The sequence below is a fragment of the Ctenocephalides felis genome, unplaced genomic scaffold, assembly GCF_003426905.1.
Source record: "Ctenocephalides felis isolate EL2017-DRISC unplaced genomic scaffold, ASM342690v1 CF-g0.4_SCAFFOLD_03573, whole genome shotgun sequence".
NCBI lineage: Eukaryota > Metazoa > Arthropoda > Insecta > Siphonaptera > Pulicidae > Ctenocephalides > Ctenocephalides felis.
The window spans coordinates 19,229,418-19,243,948 of NW_020539727.1; the positions used below are offsets into that span (position 1 = coordinate 19,229,418).

The window sequence follows — 14,531 nt, forward strand, 5'->3', positions numbered from 1 at the left end:
TTGCAAATTTGCATATGGCAACGACATTGCACATTGTACAATTGTGGGTGTTGTACATTTTTTTAAATATATATATATATATATATATATATATATATATATATATATATATATATATATATATGTAAAACACCCCCCACACACTTGTTCTATATTTAAAATTTGAATTTGAATCAAAATTTGTATTCAAATATTCTTAAGAAATATTTATGAAACTATTTATTTATGAGATGAAAGTGTATCGGTTTAAATAATTTTTTAATATTTTTTATATACAAAATTTGACTAATAGAAATATCTGAATTTAATTGCAAGTTTTAAAATTTATTATTCAAAAATCTTTACATTCTTTGCCACTAAATAAAAAGTAGATATTGCCCTAACAATTTTCTTAGATATTTTAATTAAACAAATTAAATATAGTAATTACTTCTTTTAACTGAATTTTTTAAAAATTATATGTTAAAAATGATTACAAAAACAACCACCCTATTAATACATATATTTTTAATTTGTAGAGTCGTTTATGCTTAATACTTAGACTAACAATAAACATTCTATTTATTATTATATTAAATTAATATAATATGATTTTATTAACTTGCTTTTGTTAATAACTAGTTCCATCTTATAGAAAATGCAGAAACGTGTTTGTGGTTGCTTTCTTTACTGTAATTTCATTTTAGTATATGAGTTGTAAAAGCGAAAATATTCTTTGTTTAAAAATTTATAGAAGCAAATATTTGTTTATATTAAATTATACATATGTACTTTTAAAATATTAAAACCTAATGTCTGTTTAATGTATAAATAATAATACGTTTCATATCTTTATAATCTTAAAAAATTGTACTCTTGATAAATTAATATTTTTATTGTTTAATAATAATTTAAGACAATTTTAAGCACTATTATTAAACATTTATTAAAATAAATACAGCGCTTTTGACATTTAAACAGCACGAATATGTATTAATAAAAGTTCTTTAGCCTCTTATCTAGTTTTTATAGGTTTAAGCAAAACTGAAAAATATTAATTCGAAAAAAGTTACATTAGAAAAATAAATAAATTTTAGGGCGTTCCATATAAAACCAGTACCGACTTTTGTCACTCAACCTAAAACGACGCGTGATTTCAGGTTAAATGCAGATTTGCGTACCGGTTTATGTTCATATGAATTTTCAATAGCTATGTAAAATTTTTCTTGATTTTAAAAAACAAAAACGAACAATTAATAATACTGCAGTACAAAAAAAACAATTAAAATTATCACTGGCTATGTAAAAGGTAAATTCAGAACAAGTCTTTGGTATATAACTCATTCTAAATCGAAGCGTAAAATTAATCTATTTATGATAATAATTATAATAATTAGTGGCTATAAAAATTTGCATACAACATGAATAAATGTCGTAACCGATTATTCAGACTGTTTTTACTCATGTTATTAAACAAAAGCTAAGAAAATTCTAATAAGATTCCACTCTGTGAGAAGTGTGAGAAGATTTGCTTCGTGGTTTGAATTACATTGTGTAATGTTGCAACAAAAATACATAGAAATATATATAGGTATATATATACATATATATATATATATTATATATATATATATATATATAATTTACAACACGGAACGACAAGCAAAAACATGACTGTGGGATAGAATTTTCATAATAAATGAATTGTTATGGATTTATGTCGTTTGAAGACATTTTATAAAATTACTAAAAAAAATGCTATTAGTGAAAAATATAGTCCTAAATAATTCCTTTAAATTATTATTTAATAATAAATTTTGCAGGGTTAAATACATGCATTCAATCTTTGGTACAAACTTTGGTTTTTTACCTAAGTATGAAACGGTACAAATTTGTACTATTTTTAAAATATCTCAAAAACTAGTGAAGTTACTAAAAAAAAAATATAAGATGAAAAGATAGTTTATAAAATTTTTTAAATGTTGTTTTAAAACAATTTTGTGCTATTTTCAATATTTACAACTTTATATTCGTTTGAAAGCCTAAATATTTTTGTTTTTCTAAATAATATTTAATACTTATGAACCTTAGAAACTTTGATGTATAAAACGGAACAAAATTTTACTTTTTTCTTAATATCTCAAAAACTAATAAAGTTAGTAAAAAACAAAAAATGAAAATATAGTTTTTAAAATTCTTTAAAAGTTTCTCTAAGACAATTTTGTGCTATTTTCTACATTTACAGCTTTAGATTTATTGGAAAGCTTAAACATTTTTGTTCATGATTCAAAAGTTTAACCCAGGATTTAGTAACAAAAATATTAGTGGAGACAAAAGTTTGGCATATAATTTAATTTATATATATATATATATATATATATATATATAATTTTCTATGTATTCTATCAATTAAAACTTGTTTTCCGGAACTATGACATGTGTTTCTATGTAATTCTGTGTGGGTTTCAATATTATTGAGGTCACCATGCACTAATTAAATTATCTAATCAAACTGCAATTAGACAACTAAACACTACATTAACTATTACTATAGATGAATAAATAAATAAATAAATAATAAAAAATAAATATATATATATATATATATATAATGAGGTTTTGAAAATTCAACCACCAAAGCACCAAAGCAAATTATATAAAAAATAATTGATATTCGAATCTTTGTATGCAAAAAAGTATAAAAAATAATTTTATTAATTATATGAGTTTCAAAAATAATGCAAATATTTAAAATAATGCAAAAATGTTTGAACAAGATTTATTTAGAATTTTATAAGCTACATTTTGTTCCTAGAATGTTTTTTTGCTAAAATTTTAGTTACGAGATATTTTGAAAGTAGTGAAAATTTTCACCCAAAAAAACAATGCATTAGTTGCAATTGGCAAATTCAAAATTTTTTATAGTTTTTTAAGCTAGAATTATCAAAGTTAATTTAAAATTATATATTTTTTAACAATGAAATATTAAAAAAATTATATATTTTTTAACAATGAACTATTACAAAACTAAAGAGTTCAATAAACATAATAAATAAAAGAATAATTAAAATGTATATACTAACTTACAATATATACAGGAGTTAAAATTACTATTGTTTTATCATTTTTGCAAGCTATATTAAAGCACACAGAATATTGTAAATAATTTAATTTTATGTATATTTCTCAAATATACTATTTATTTTACATAAACGATATAAAAGTTCCAAGAGTTGCAATAAATAAATGTACATACTAGAAATTTACTCTTGAGGCTTTGAATATTATTTGTATATTATTTGAATATTACCATTTTTGAAAGCGTTTTTAAAGTATACCGAGTTGCTGTACGATAACATAATGTTAGAACATATTATAGATTATTCAATTTTGTACAAATATTGAATATATCATATCGAAATCACACGAGTGATTTAAAAGTTGTAGGCGATATAATAAATGAATGCTTAAATGAGTGCACGTAGATTTACTGTCTTGTTTCAAATGCTTTTTTAAAGTATATCGAGTTGCTGTAGGGACTTATGATTTTAGACAATATTATACCTTATTAAGTTTTGCACAAATTCACCAAATATTGTATTAACATTATACAAACTGTTCAAAAGTTACAGGTCATACAAAGACAAAGTGCTTAAACTCATTTAAAATTAAGCACACTACGATAGTTGTGTTTTCAAAAGCGATTTTGGAGTATACCGAGTTGCTGTAGAGACTAAAATGTTAGACAATTTTATATATTATTAAATTTCGCACAAATTCACCAAATATTGTAATAACATTATACAAACTGTTCAAAAGTTACAAGCGATATTAATGAATAAGTGCCAAACTCATTTAGGGTTAAAAACATTATGGTAGTTGTGCATTTTCAAAAGCGATTTTAAAGTATACCGAGTTGCTGTAGAGATTTATAATGTTAGACAATATTATACATTGATAAATTTTGCACAAAACCAAATATTGTACTAACATTAAACAAATTGTTCAAAAGTTACAAGCGATATAATGAATAAGTGTCTAAACTCACTTAGATTAAAACGCACTCTACAGTTGTATGTTTTCAAATGCGATTTTTAAGTACACCGAGTTGCTGTAGAAACTTATAATGTTAGACAATATTATACCTTATTAAATTTCGCAAAAATTCACCTAATATTGTATTAACATTAAACAAACTGTTCAAAAGTTACAGATCAGACAAAGAATAAGTGCATAATCTCATTTAAAACTAAGCACACTATAGTAGTTGTGTTTTCAAAAGCGATTTTTAAGTACGCCGAGTTGATGTAGAGCATAAATATGTTAGACAATATTATACCTTATTAAATTTAGCACAAATTTACCAAATACTGTAATAACATTACACAAACTGTTCAAAAGTTACAGGTCATACAAAGAATAAGTGCATAAACTCATTTAAAATTACGTACGGACATTTTTTTGGCTTTTGTCAAATAACAAAAATTTCATATGAAAGCACCTCTTTTCAGTTATACACTCCGAAATAAAAGTTTTGAATAAAACGACTTTGAATTCGATATTTCATCTTAATATGACGAGGCATGATTTTTGAGCTTATAAGTTATAAATATTAATAATACAACAAAAATGTTTAAGATATTTAGTATTTCATAAGCTACATTTTGTTCCTAGACTGTTTTTTGTTAAGTTTTTAGTTTACGAGATATTTTAAAAATCGTGAAAATTTTCACACAAAATAGTGTGAATTACTAAATGCTTGAATGTTTTTTTCAGCTTATGTTGTTAAACTTAAAGCAAAATTATATTGGCGAAATCAGCGCAATTATTTATAAACTAACCATATTTTTAGTATATTTTTTAGACTTATAAACTAATACATGTTTACATATGGTTGTTAGAGTTAGGGATTAAACTAACAGTTTAATCGTTCATTTCATTATTTTATAATTAAATTTAAGTTTATTAAAAATTGGTTAGTTAGTTAGTTTATTGGTTAGATAAAAAGATGAACAGGCAGACATGTAAAAGTACAGGTAACAAATCTTATTGTTTAAATCGATAATTCACACATATCGGAAAGTGCCCATTTTAGGAACCACGGTGTGAAATGGCAATGGGAACAATCTCTCACACTATTATTTCCTGAATTTAGTTTAAGTTTAACTCATCTCACAAACCTGCTCTAGGGCTATACTGCACATTATTATCAAAAAGTACAAGCAACTTGCCACAACGCATAGTACCACTTACAACTAGTTTGTCTGTAAATAATTAAATACACCTCCAAATACAAAGGTGTCTGTACTACTCCGCCAACATCTATTTTTCTTGTCGGTGTGCGTAGGTTCTTCGTCGTCAGATAAATTTATATTATATATATATATATATATATATATATATATATATATATATATATTACCTGTACCTGTGTACCTGTACTTACTCTATGTACCTGTATTGGTTTCCAGTTGCTCAAGAGACCTGACATATTATTATATCGTTGTATTGTGTTTTTGCCTTTGCCTTTGCCTTTGAACAGACAGAACACAACTAAACACAACACCGAGATGGAGGACAGGGCTGATAAATTGATGAATTTATAAATTTTTTAATTAATCTATCTATTAACATTCTGTAGAGTAAATTATAGTAATCGTCGAAGAATTGAAAATGAAAATTTTTACATTTCTTCACGTTTTGAAGGTTTCTGAACATTTTGGCATACCTCAGAAAAAATGGATGTGTGTGCGGGGATACAAATTTTTGCGCTGCATCATCAGCATACATAAATATTAGTACGGATCCCATAGAAATGTAAACAGCATTTATACTTATTATTAAAATTTCTATAAAATATCATTTTTGACCGCCAAATGGCATTTCTTTTTATTACTTTTCATATAAGATCTCCAAAATCGCTAGACCTTCCTTCCCAAAAATTTTATCAGTTTTTAATTTTGTGAGACCAAATGAAATATTTTTTGTATCATTGAAATCGGACGCTCCGTTCTCATAAAAACTGAGTTACTGTTTTTGGCATTTTTGCCCCATATCTTCGAAACGGCTGGACCTGCCTTTGCCAAAAACTAGTCATCACATCTTCCTATCAATAGGAATCGAATGTTTTTTGAACCATTCGAACCGTTACGGAGATACGGAGCAAAGAGTGCAGTGAATAGAAATCGAGTTTTTGAGAGAACGGAGCATCCGATTTGAATGATCTAAAAAACATTCAATTTGTAATGACGGGGAGAAGTGGTTATTAGTTTTTGGCAAAGGTAGGCCCAGCGGTTTCGGAGATACAGAGCTAAATGTTGAAAATATGGCAGTTTTTGAGAGAACTAAGCGTCCGATTTAAATGATTCAAAGAACTTTCTACTTGTTTCAACAAAAGGAAAAAAAAATTTGTTCTTAATTTTTTTTTCAAAAAATATTTTTGTAATTTTGGATTAAAAATTGAAAAAAATACCCAGACTAAGCACAGTCTAAGCGCCACTCTGGTACAAATGTTTACCCAAGTGCGTTTAGGCTGTTTATGTACTGGAGCACTTTTTCAATTTTGTGAAAAATATTAAAAAATGTGAAAATGCTGCCAAGCTAAGGTAAATTAGGCAACTTTTTTTTTTGAAATTAAGTTCGAAATGAAATGAAATGACGATTGTTAATGTTCTGGAGATAAATTGATTGATTTGTGATTTACATTTGATTTGCTCAGATATAACAAGATAGCAAGAATAATGAAATTTACAGTATTTGCTGTAATAATATATTTGAAAACGTTTAAAATTTCTCGAATATATTTCATTACGGTACGAGAAGTTCCAGCAATTTGCCTTGAGGCACGATGCCATACACCACTAGTTATGTGTAATTTAGCCATATAACTCGTAGGGTATGTAAATAACACTGATTGTTATATAATATGAATGAACAATAAAAAAAATATATATGTTAGCTATATGTAAAGGGCGCTATGCTATTTTGCATATGAATAGAATAACAAAACAATAATGTATGTGTGTGAGTACATTATATATAGTGACATATAGAGATAAATATTTGTATATTTTTGCAGCCCAATCGTCGAATTAAAAAAAAGATTAAATAACAAAATTATTTATTCCATTAAATGTTTCTACACTTGATGTGTGTCATCATTCAGTAATCTAAAAAACATATAACATAAATACAAAGTTGATGATTAATATAAATATATAAAAAGGAGGAAAATATACATATACAATATCAAACCAGGAAAAACAACAGAAAAAATTAATTATGATGTAAAATTGATTGAACACTAAATTTGTGTAAAATAATAAAATACTATTATATTAACAAACGAGAAATAGAAGGAGCACATATTGCCCTCTTATATTTAATGTTATTGATAGCGGTGCATTGTGGACACTGATCAAGGTTACAACGCAAGTGTAGTGATGGAGTGGGAGCGGGTTGTGAGAAACGAAAGGGGAATAAGAAACAGAGAAGAAATATAACGAACGAAAGATTCTAAAACTGTATAGAATCACTTTTTATGAAATTAATGATGACTTTGTAACTGTCATGTAAGAGATGACATGAGGAATTACGTTTGTTGACACAAGAAGTATTAAGGGATATAAGGAAAGATTCAACTATCTTTCTAAGGTACAATTCATATCAAGTTCCATCACAAGAGATAAAAATTGTTAGAGACAATAAACGAGGAATCAGAGATGAAGTGTGTAAATTTCGCCTAATTTAAAAAATACTACCTAGTTTAGGTAAAAAACCTAACATTTATCCATCCCTGTGTCGTGTTCTTTGGGTACATAATATCATTTTATCCGAATGTGTGAGTTAGACTCGTGTCGTGACTCATTCCATCTGCAGACTCAGTTTTACACTACTCGACTCGGTTGCATGCTGCTTTCGCTCGACGATATTTGAATCTCGATATACAATAATAATAATACATCGATATATACATATACACATCTATAAATACATATATACATATATATTTATATATATATATATATATATATATATATCTTGTGCGAAATTCGCAACGGCGAAGTTTTGGTGTCGATTGAACAGTTGGTGTTGGGAAAACCGTGAGGCTACCACGCGATTGGTAGATTGGAAATTTTGTTAAGAAAATTTGGTGGAATTTTGGTGTAAAGTGTGTAAATTGGTGGCTAAAAGTCTGGTTTATATTGTGGTTAAATTTGGGAGTGTTTGGGTTAGTGGTTGTCTGGGAATTTGAAGCCAAAGTTGGGGTTTAGGTGTGAGGGTTAATTAAGTTGGGATTGTGGAGTGAAATTTAATCCAAATTTGGAAAAAAAATTTTGGTAAATTTTGGATTATTAATAAAACTAGTGTTTTGTTTTGTGGTTTATTATATGTGTAAATAAGCTGCTAGCAAGATTTTTAAACAATTTTTGTTTTTTGATGAACAATGTGATGTGATTTTACAACAACCTTTGGTGTTAGGTGATTGGTGAAAATTTTAAGTAAATTTGAATTTAAAGATTTTTTTTTTGAAAATTGTGCAAATTGGTTGCCAAAAGTCTGCTTCATCATGTGAATTACTATATTGTGTGAATAAGTTCTAAATGACCAAAAATTTTTTAACATTTAAGTGGATACAGTTATTTTCATCAATTCGGTGGTAAATATTATTATTATTATTTATTAATTAATATTATGGTAAGTTGTATAAATTATTTTATTTTGTGGATAGATAGATAGATATATTGTTTTATATTGTACAAATTGATACCTAAAAGTCTAATTTAACATTTCTTTTGACTTATCATATAAAAAAGTGGATGGATCCTCAGATTTTTCAAAGAAAGCCTTATAATTTGTATAATTACGATTTTGGGTGAAAATTTTAAGTAAATTCGAATTTGAAGAATTTTTTTTTTAAAAATTGTGGAAATTGTTTTCCAAAAGTCTGTTTCATCATGTGAATTCTTGTATTGTGTAAATAAGTGATTGGATTACCAAAATTTTGGAATAAAAACTCCTAATTTATATGCTTTTAAATGGATATTGTTCTTTTGATCAATTTGGTGGTAAATATTGTGGTAAGTTGTATAAATTTTTTTTTATGTGGATAGATAGATAGACGTTATTGTTTTATATTGTACAAATTGATATCTAAGGGTCTAATTTATCATTTTTTTTGTCATGTCACATAAAAAAGTGGATGGATGCCCAGAATTTTCAAAGAAAATCTAATAATTTGTCTGGTTACGACTTTGATTTTAAAATAGTAAAATTTTTAATAAAATTCGAAAAAAATGTGGCTGAAATTATAATGTATATAAAATATAATTCCCAAAAGTCTATTTGACTATTTACTATATAATACTAAGTGAAATTTTTGGAAGAATTTAATATTTTATACATCAACTTCACAATTTATGTTCTGTGGTAAATCTTGTGGTTTTATAATTACAATTTTTGGTTTTTTATGAAAGTTTTATAAAAATTTGACTAAAATTAGGTTGTAGGTTTTGAAAATTGGTACACGAGGGTCAAATTTATCCAAATTTAATCTAAATACTGTTTCAAAATGTAGAAATTGGTACCTAAAAGTTGGTTATTATGTTCAAAATTTGGAATCCAGTAAAATAATAAAAATACAATATATAAATATAATTAATATATATATATTATATATATATATATATATTTATATATATATATAAAGAATATACATAATTTTCTTCTTCAGTTCTAAGTTATTTTTTTTATTTTATTGGTTTGGGGTTTTTTATTAAACAATGTCTTTAAAAATTTTGTATTGTGTTCTTTTTTCTGGATTTGATATGTATTAATATTTTTTATATTTGTCATATCTTTTAGTAATTTTGTAATTTTTTCTTTAAACTTTGTCAAATATTTTTTTAGAATTTATCAAACACGCTAAATGATGACACACACAGTGTCGAAACGTACATAATACATACACACATATATATATATATATATATATATATATATATATATATATATATATATATATATATATGAGTGAGTTCTTGAGGGCGATACATCAAACAAAGAGAAGCCAAAGATTTATAAAATAATCTTTATTTCCAAACGTTTCGACATTCAATTTAATGTCATCATCAGTGACATTAAATTGAATGTCGAAACGTTTGGAAATAAAGATTATTTTATAAATCTTTGGCTTCTCTTTGTTTGATGTATCGCCCTCAAGAACTCACTCATATATTTCAACATCAAAATTAACTACTAAATCATATATATATATATATATATATATATATATATATATATATATATATTATGTTAATAGATATTCTGAATTACCAATTTTAAATTCAATTTATTGATCGATTTTTTCAAGATCATAATTTGATTTTACAGAAATTAAAGAAGAAAAAAATATAATAATTATACATAATAAAAAAATAATTAATCTTCAAATAATAATAAAAAAAAATATTTTTACTAAAAATTAGTCAAAATATTTATTACTTCATATTTTGACTGTTAAATTTAATAGAACAAACAATATATATTTTTTTTATAACTAACAGTTTTATTTTCTCAATTAGTAAGAAATTAGGAAAATAAAAGTGCTACTTATAGAAAATTTTGCTATTATTTTTACGATTTTTTAATGTTATTTTCGAACAATTTTTTGTTATTGTGAACATATATTATTAGTTGTAAAATAAATTGCCAAAAGAGGAAGTTCAAGAAGTAATTATCACAATTTTAATAAAAACATTAAATATGTTTTGTTAATGTATATAAATTAGACACAAAGCTGTTTTTATGTTTTCTTAGTCAAATATAAAAAAAATTTAGCACTTTATTCAAATTAACAAGCAGATATTTCGTTCTGTTCTCTTTGAATGCTATATTTGAGTAGACTGAGATGCTGTAGGGTATTATAATATTAGACAATATTATATCTCATTGAATTCTGTAAAAAATTGTTGAATATATTATTTATTTTAAATGAACGGTTTCAAAGTTACAAGAGATATTATAAATAAATGCGCCAATGAATTATACTGAGACTGTATCACTTTTCAATTGCGATTTTAAAGTATACCGAGTTGCTGTAGAGCATTGTGATGTTAGAAAATATTATAGACAATTTAGTTTTAAACATATTTGCAGAATATTTTATTAACATTAGACAAACCGTTTAAAAGTTACAAGAGATAAGAAATACATGCATACAGTTGCAATCGCCATATTGTATGTTAAATCTATGAAACACGTGCAACGTAGCTGCTACGTACCCAACCGTAAAAAACTTACAAAAAACTCTCTTTTTTTTTTTATTAAATTATACAAATTATAATACAATTGCCATTACAATTTATTTTGCACGTGATTAACATCATTCCACAAATCTCTCTTCTTTATTTTTTTGTCCCTAACCTAAAAAACGAGTCACTTCAAACTGTCAAATGTTTTTTCACAACTCAAATTATATAATCTCGGCGATAATATGTATAATTTAAAACCATCCAAACGACATTTGACGGATTGACCTGCTTATTACGAGAAATTATATTCGACTTGTTACTTTTTTTTTACTTCTTGGTCGATGAAGTTCCGTTTGTCGAACCAGGGCAGAATCGAAAATCGACAACACTATAAAAGATAGTAGAAATTGTGTTTTTGGTTGTTGTATCTCTTGTAACTTTTAAACGGTTTGTCCGATTTGAATGAAATATTAGACAAATCTTAACAGAATTAAATAATCTATAATTTTTTCTAACATTATAAAACCCTACAGCAACTCGGTATACTTTAAAATTGCACCTAAATACAAACAATTAATGCAAGGGTTGATTGAGACTTGAGTTGCACCTGATTCGTGTATTTATTTATTATATCTCTTGTAACTTTTAAACAATTCATCTAATCCAAATGAAATATTACACAAATTTGTACAAAATTAAATTCTTCATAATATTTAGTAAATTTCTTTGCACTTAGAACGCAACCCAATGGTTGGCTTTAAATTTTACCCACATGTTTGTATCACATTAGAATGTCTTTAACATGAAATCTAGTGTATGACTTTTTAAATTATAATTTAAAAACAAGTTTTGGATTCAGTCAGTCAGTCAGTCAATCACCTAATGTTTTTTTTATATATATAATTTAATTTTTTTATTAAATAAAAACAGTTATGGAGAAGATTTGTACAAAACTGGTATTTGTGTGAATTATTATATTCTCATATCGAATATATATATTAGTAACTGTTTGTTAAATATTTAAACAAATTTTTTGACTTACTTAAATTCTAAAATGTTAATTATTATTTATAAATTTAGATAATTTATAAATGAGATAAAAATAAATCCACCAAATTTCTTCGAGCATTTTTATGCAATTTAATATAATTTCCGAATTTATTGCATTAAAAAATTACTTTTATTTTGAAGATTTCAAAATTTTTCCACAAAAAATCGTGTAATATAAATTATTTATTATATTATAATATTTTTACTAATATCATTTATTTTTAATTGGGAACATAATATTTATATTTTTATATTTATATTTATATTTATATTTATATTTTTATATATTTATATTTATATTTTTATATATTTATATTTATATTTTTATATATTTATATTTATATTTTTATTTTTATATTTATATTTGTATTCATATTTTTATATTTATATTTGTATTTATATTTTTATATTTATATTTATATTTATATTTATATTTATTTATAAAAAATTACTTTTATTTTGAAAGTTTCATAATTTAGTGACAAGAAATTATCATTATTATTATTATTATTATTTATTACTATTATCATTTATTTTTAATTTGGAATTCGAGTATTAATTCAAATTTAAATACATTTTCTTCTATTTTTTGTACCATATGTATAATTTAACTAATTTATTGAATAATTTTCGAATAAATAAAATCTGGAAACATTTTATGCCTGAGCTGCATCTTTTTTAAAAAATATTTAGATTTTTAATTTAAATTTAAATTTTATATTTAAATTTTAACCCAAACTTTTTATTTTATTTTTGCAAGATATACACAATGTTTAAAATTACATTTTTTTGCAAAATATTTTTAGTAGTACCATTATTATACTTTAATTTATCTGTAAATGTTAAAAATTCTAGGTTAAAATTAAAATTATTATTAATTTTTAATATTTTTCAGATGGCATGAACCTTGTCTTGAAGAACCTCATTCTTCGATTGACACCAGGTTTGTTTTATTTTTTTAATTAAAAATTAACTAAATAAAAAATTCAACTAATTATTAACTTAACAAATTATTTACATATTAAACTAATAGTGTATGTATTTTTTAAAATTATTTGTTAACTAAATACTCAAATTTTCATTATTTCAAATTTATATTATTAATTAAAGAAAATATGGAAAAATAATATGGACCAGCTGATTTTTTTTTTATTTTTAAATTTTAACCTAAACTTTTCATTTTATTTTTGCACAAGCTAAAGCAATATGTTGTTTATTATGTAATTAGTATTGTTTTTTATGTTTATCAATATTTTTTATATTTTTTTTAGTGATTTAAGACATAAATAAGATATGAAAAATTAATATGCACCAGCTGATTTTTTTTTAATTTTTAAATTTATAAACTAAACCTTTTATTTTATTTTTGCACAAGCTAAAAAAAATAGGTTTTTTATTGTTTATTCAGTATTATTTATTATGTTTTTTTAACATTTTTAATATTTTTTAGTGATTTAAGACTGTCGGCTTCAGATCTTCTATATGGATTTACCCGAATACAACCTTGCAGTATTAGAAGATCTTTTAGTGTTATACGTAAGTATATTTTATTTAATACATTATATATATTTATGAAACTAGGATATTTGAAAACTAGATTAAATTCTTCAAATATTTTGCTAATATTATTTTTGGCTAATTTGCACTGAAAAAGAAATGCAAGCTTTAGAAGTTCTGAAAATGATTCAAGATGATCAATAAGAGCATTTGTTCACTTTTTCAAATTTCACTTTTTCAGTAAAACTTCTTTTAAAAATTTGTCTAATATATAAAATTTACATAAAAATCTTCAAAAATTTCGTTAATATTGTTTTAGTCCAAACTCTTCAGAAAAAGAATTAAAGTCTAAGAATTTTTAAAAGCCATTATATATTTGCATGTTTTCATAATAAACCAACAGGGTTTTTTATAGTTTTGGGCACTTGACTATCGTTGAGATAAACATAAAGCAAAATATTATACATAGTTAGAAAGCTTATTAAATTTAGAAAAAACTTTACAAAGACTATTTTCATAAACAAAATACAGAAAAAGAGCTAGAAGCCTCAGAATCATCAAAAAGCTATTTTCAATATGCACATTTTATAAAAGTGTCTATAGTGATAAGGATGCACTTTTCTTAGTTTTTGGACTTGACTGTCTTTAGGATAAACTTTGTACAAAACATTATATTTAGTTAGAAAGCCTATAAAATTTAGGAAAAACTTTACTAAGACAATTTTTACATCCAACTTATAGAAACAGTACTAT

The 14,531-nt window shown here is 24.1% G+C and overlaps 1 protein-coding gene across 1 annotated transcript in view; it reads left to right on the forward strand.

Moving 5' to 3' along the window:
* LOC113389714 overlaps positions 1-14,531 on the forward strand; it is an 88,412-nt gene that overhangs the window by 11,770 nt on the left and 62,111 nt on the right. The window contains exons 2-3 of the mRNA XM_026626729.1: positions 13,177-13,224; positions 13,732-13,817. Of these exons, the coding sequence (XP_026482514.1) occupies positions 13,177-13,224; positions 13,732-13,817 (134 nt within the window). The remainder of the gene's footprint in view (positions 1-13,176; positions 13,225-13,731; positions 13,818-14,531) is intronic.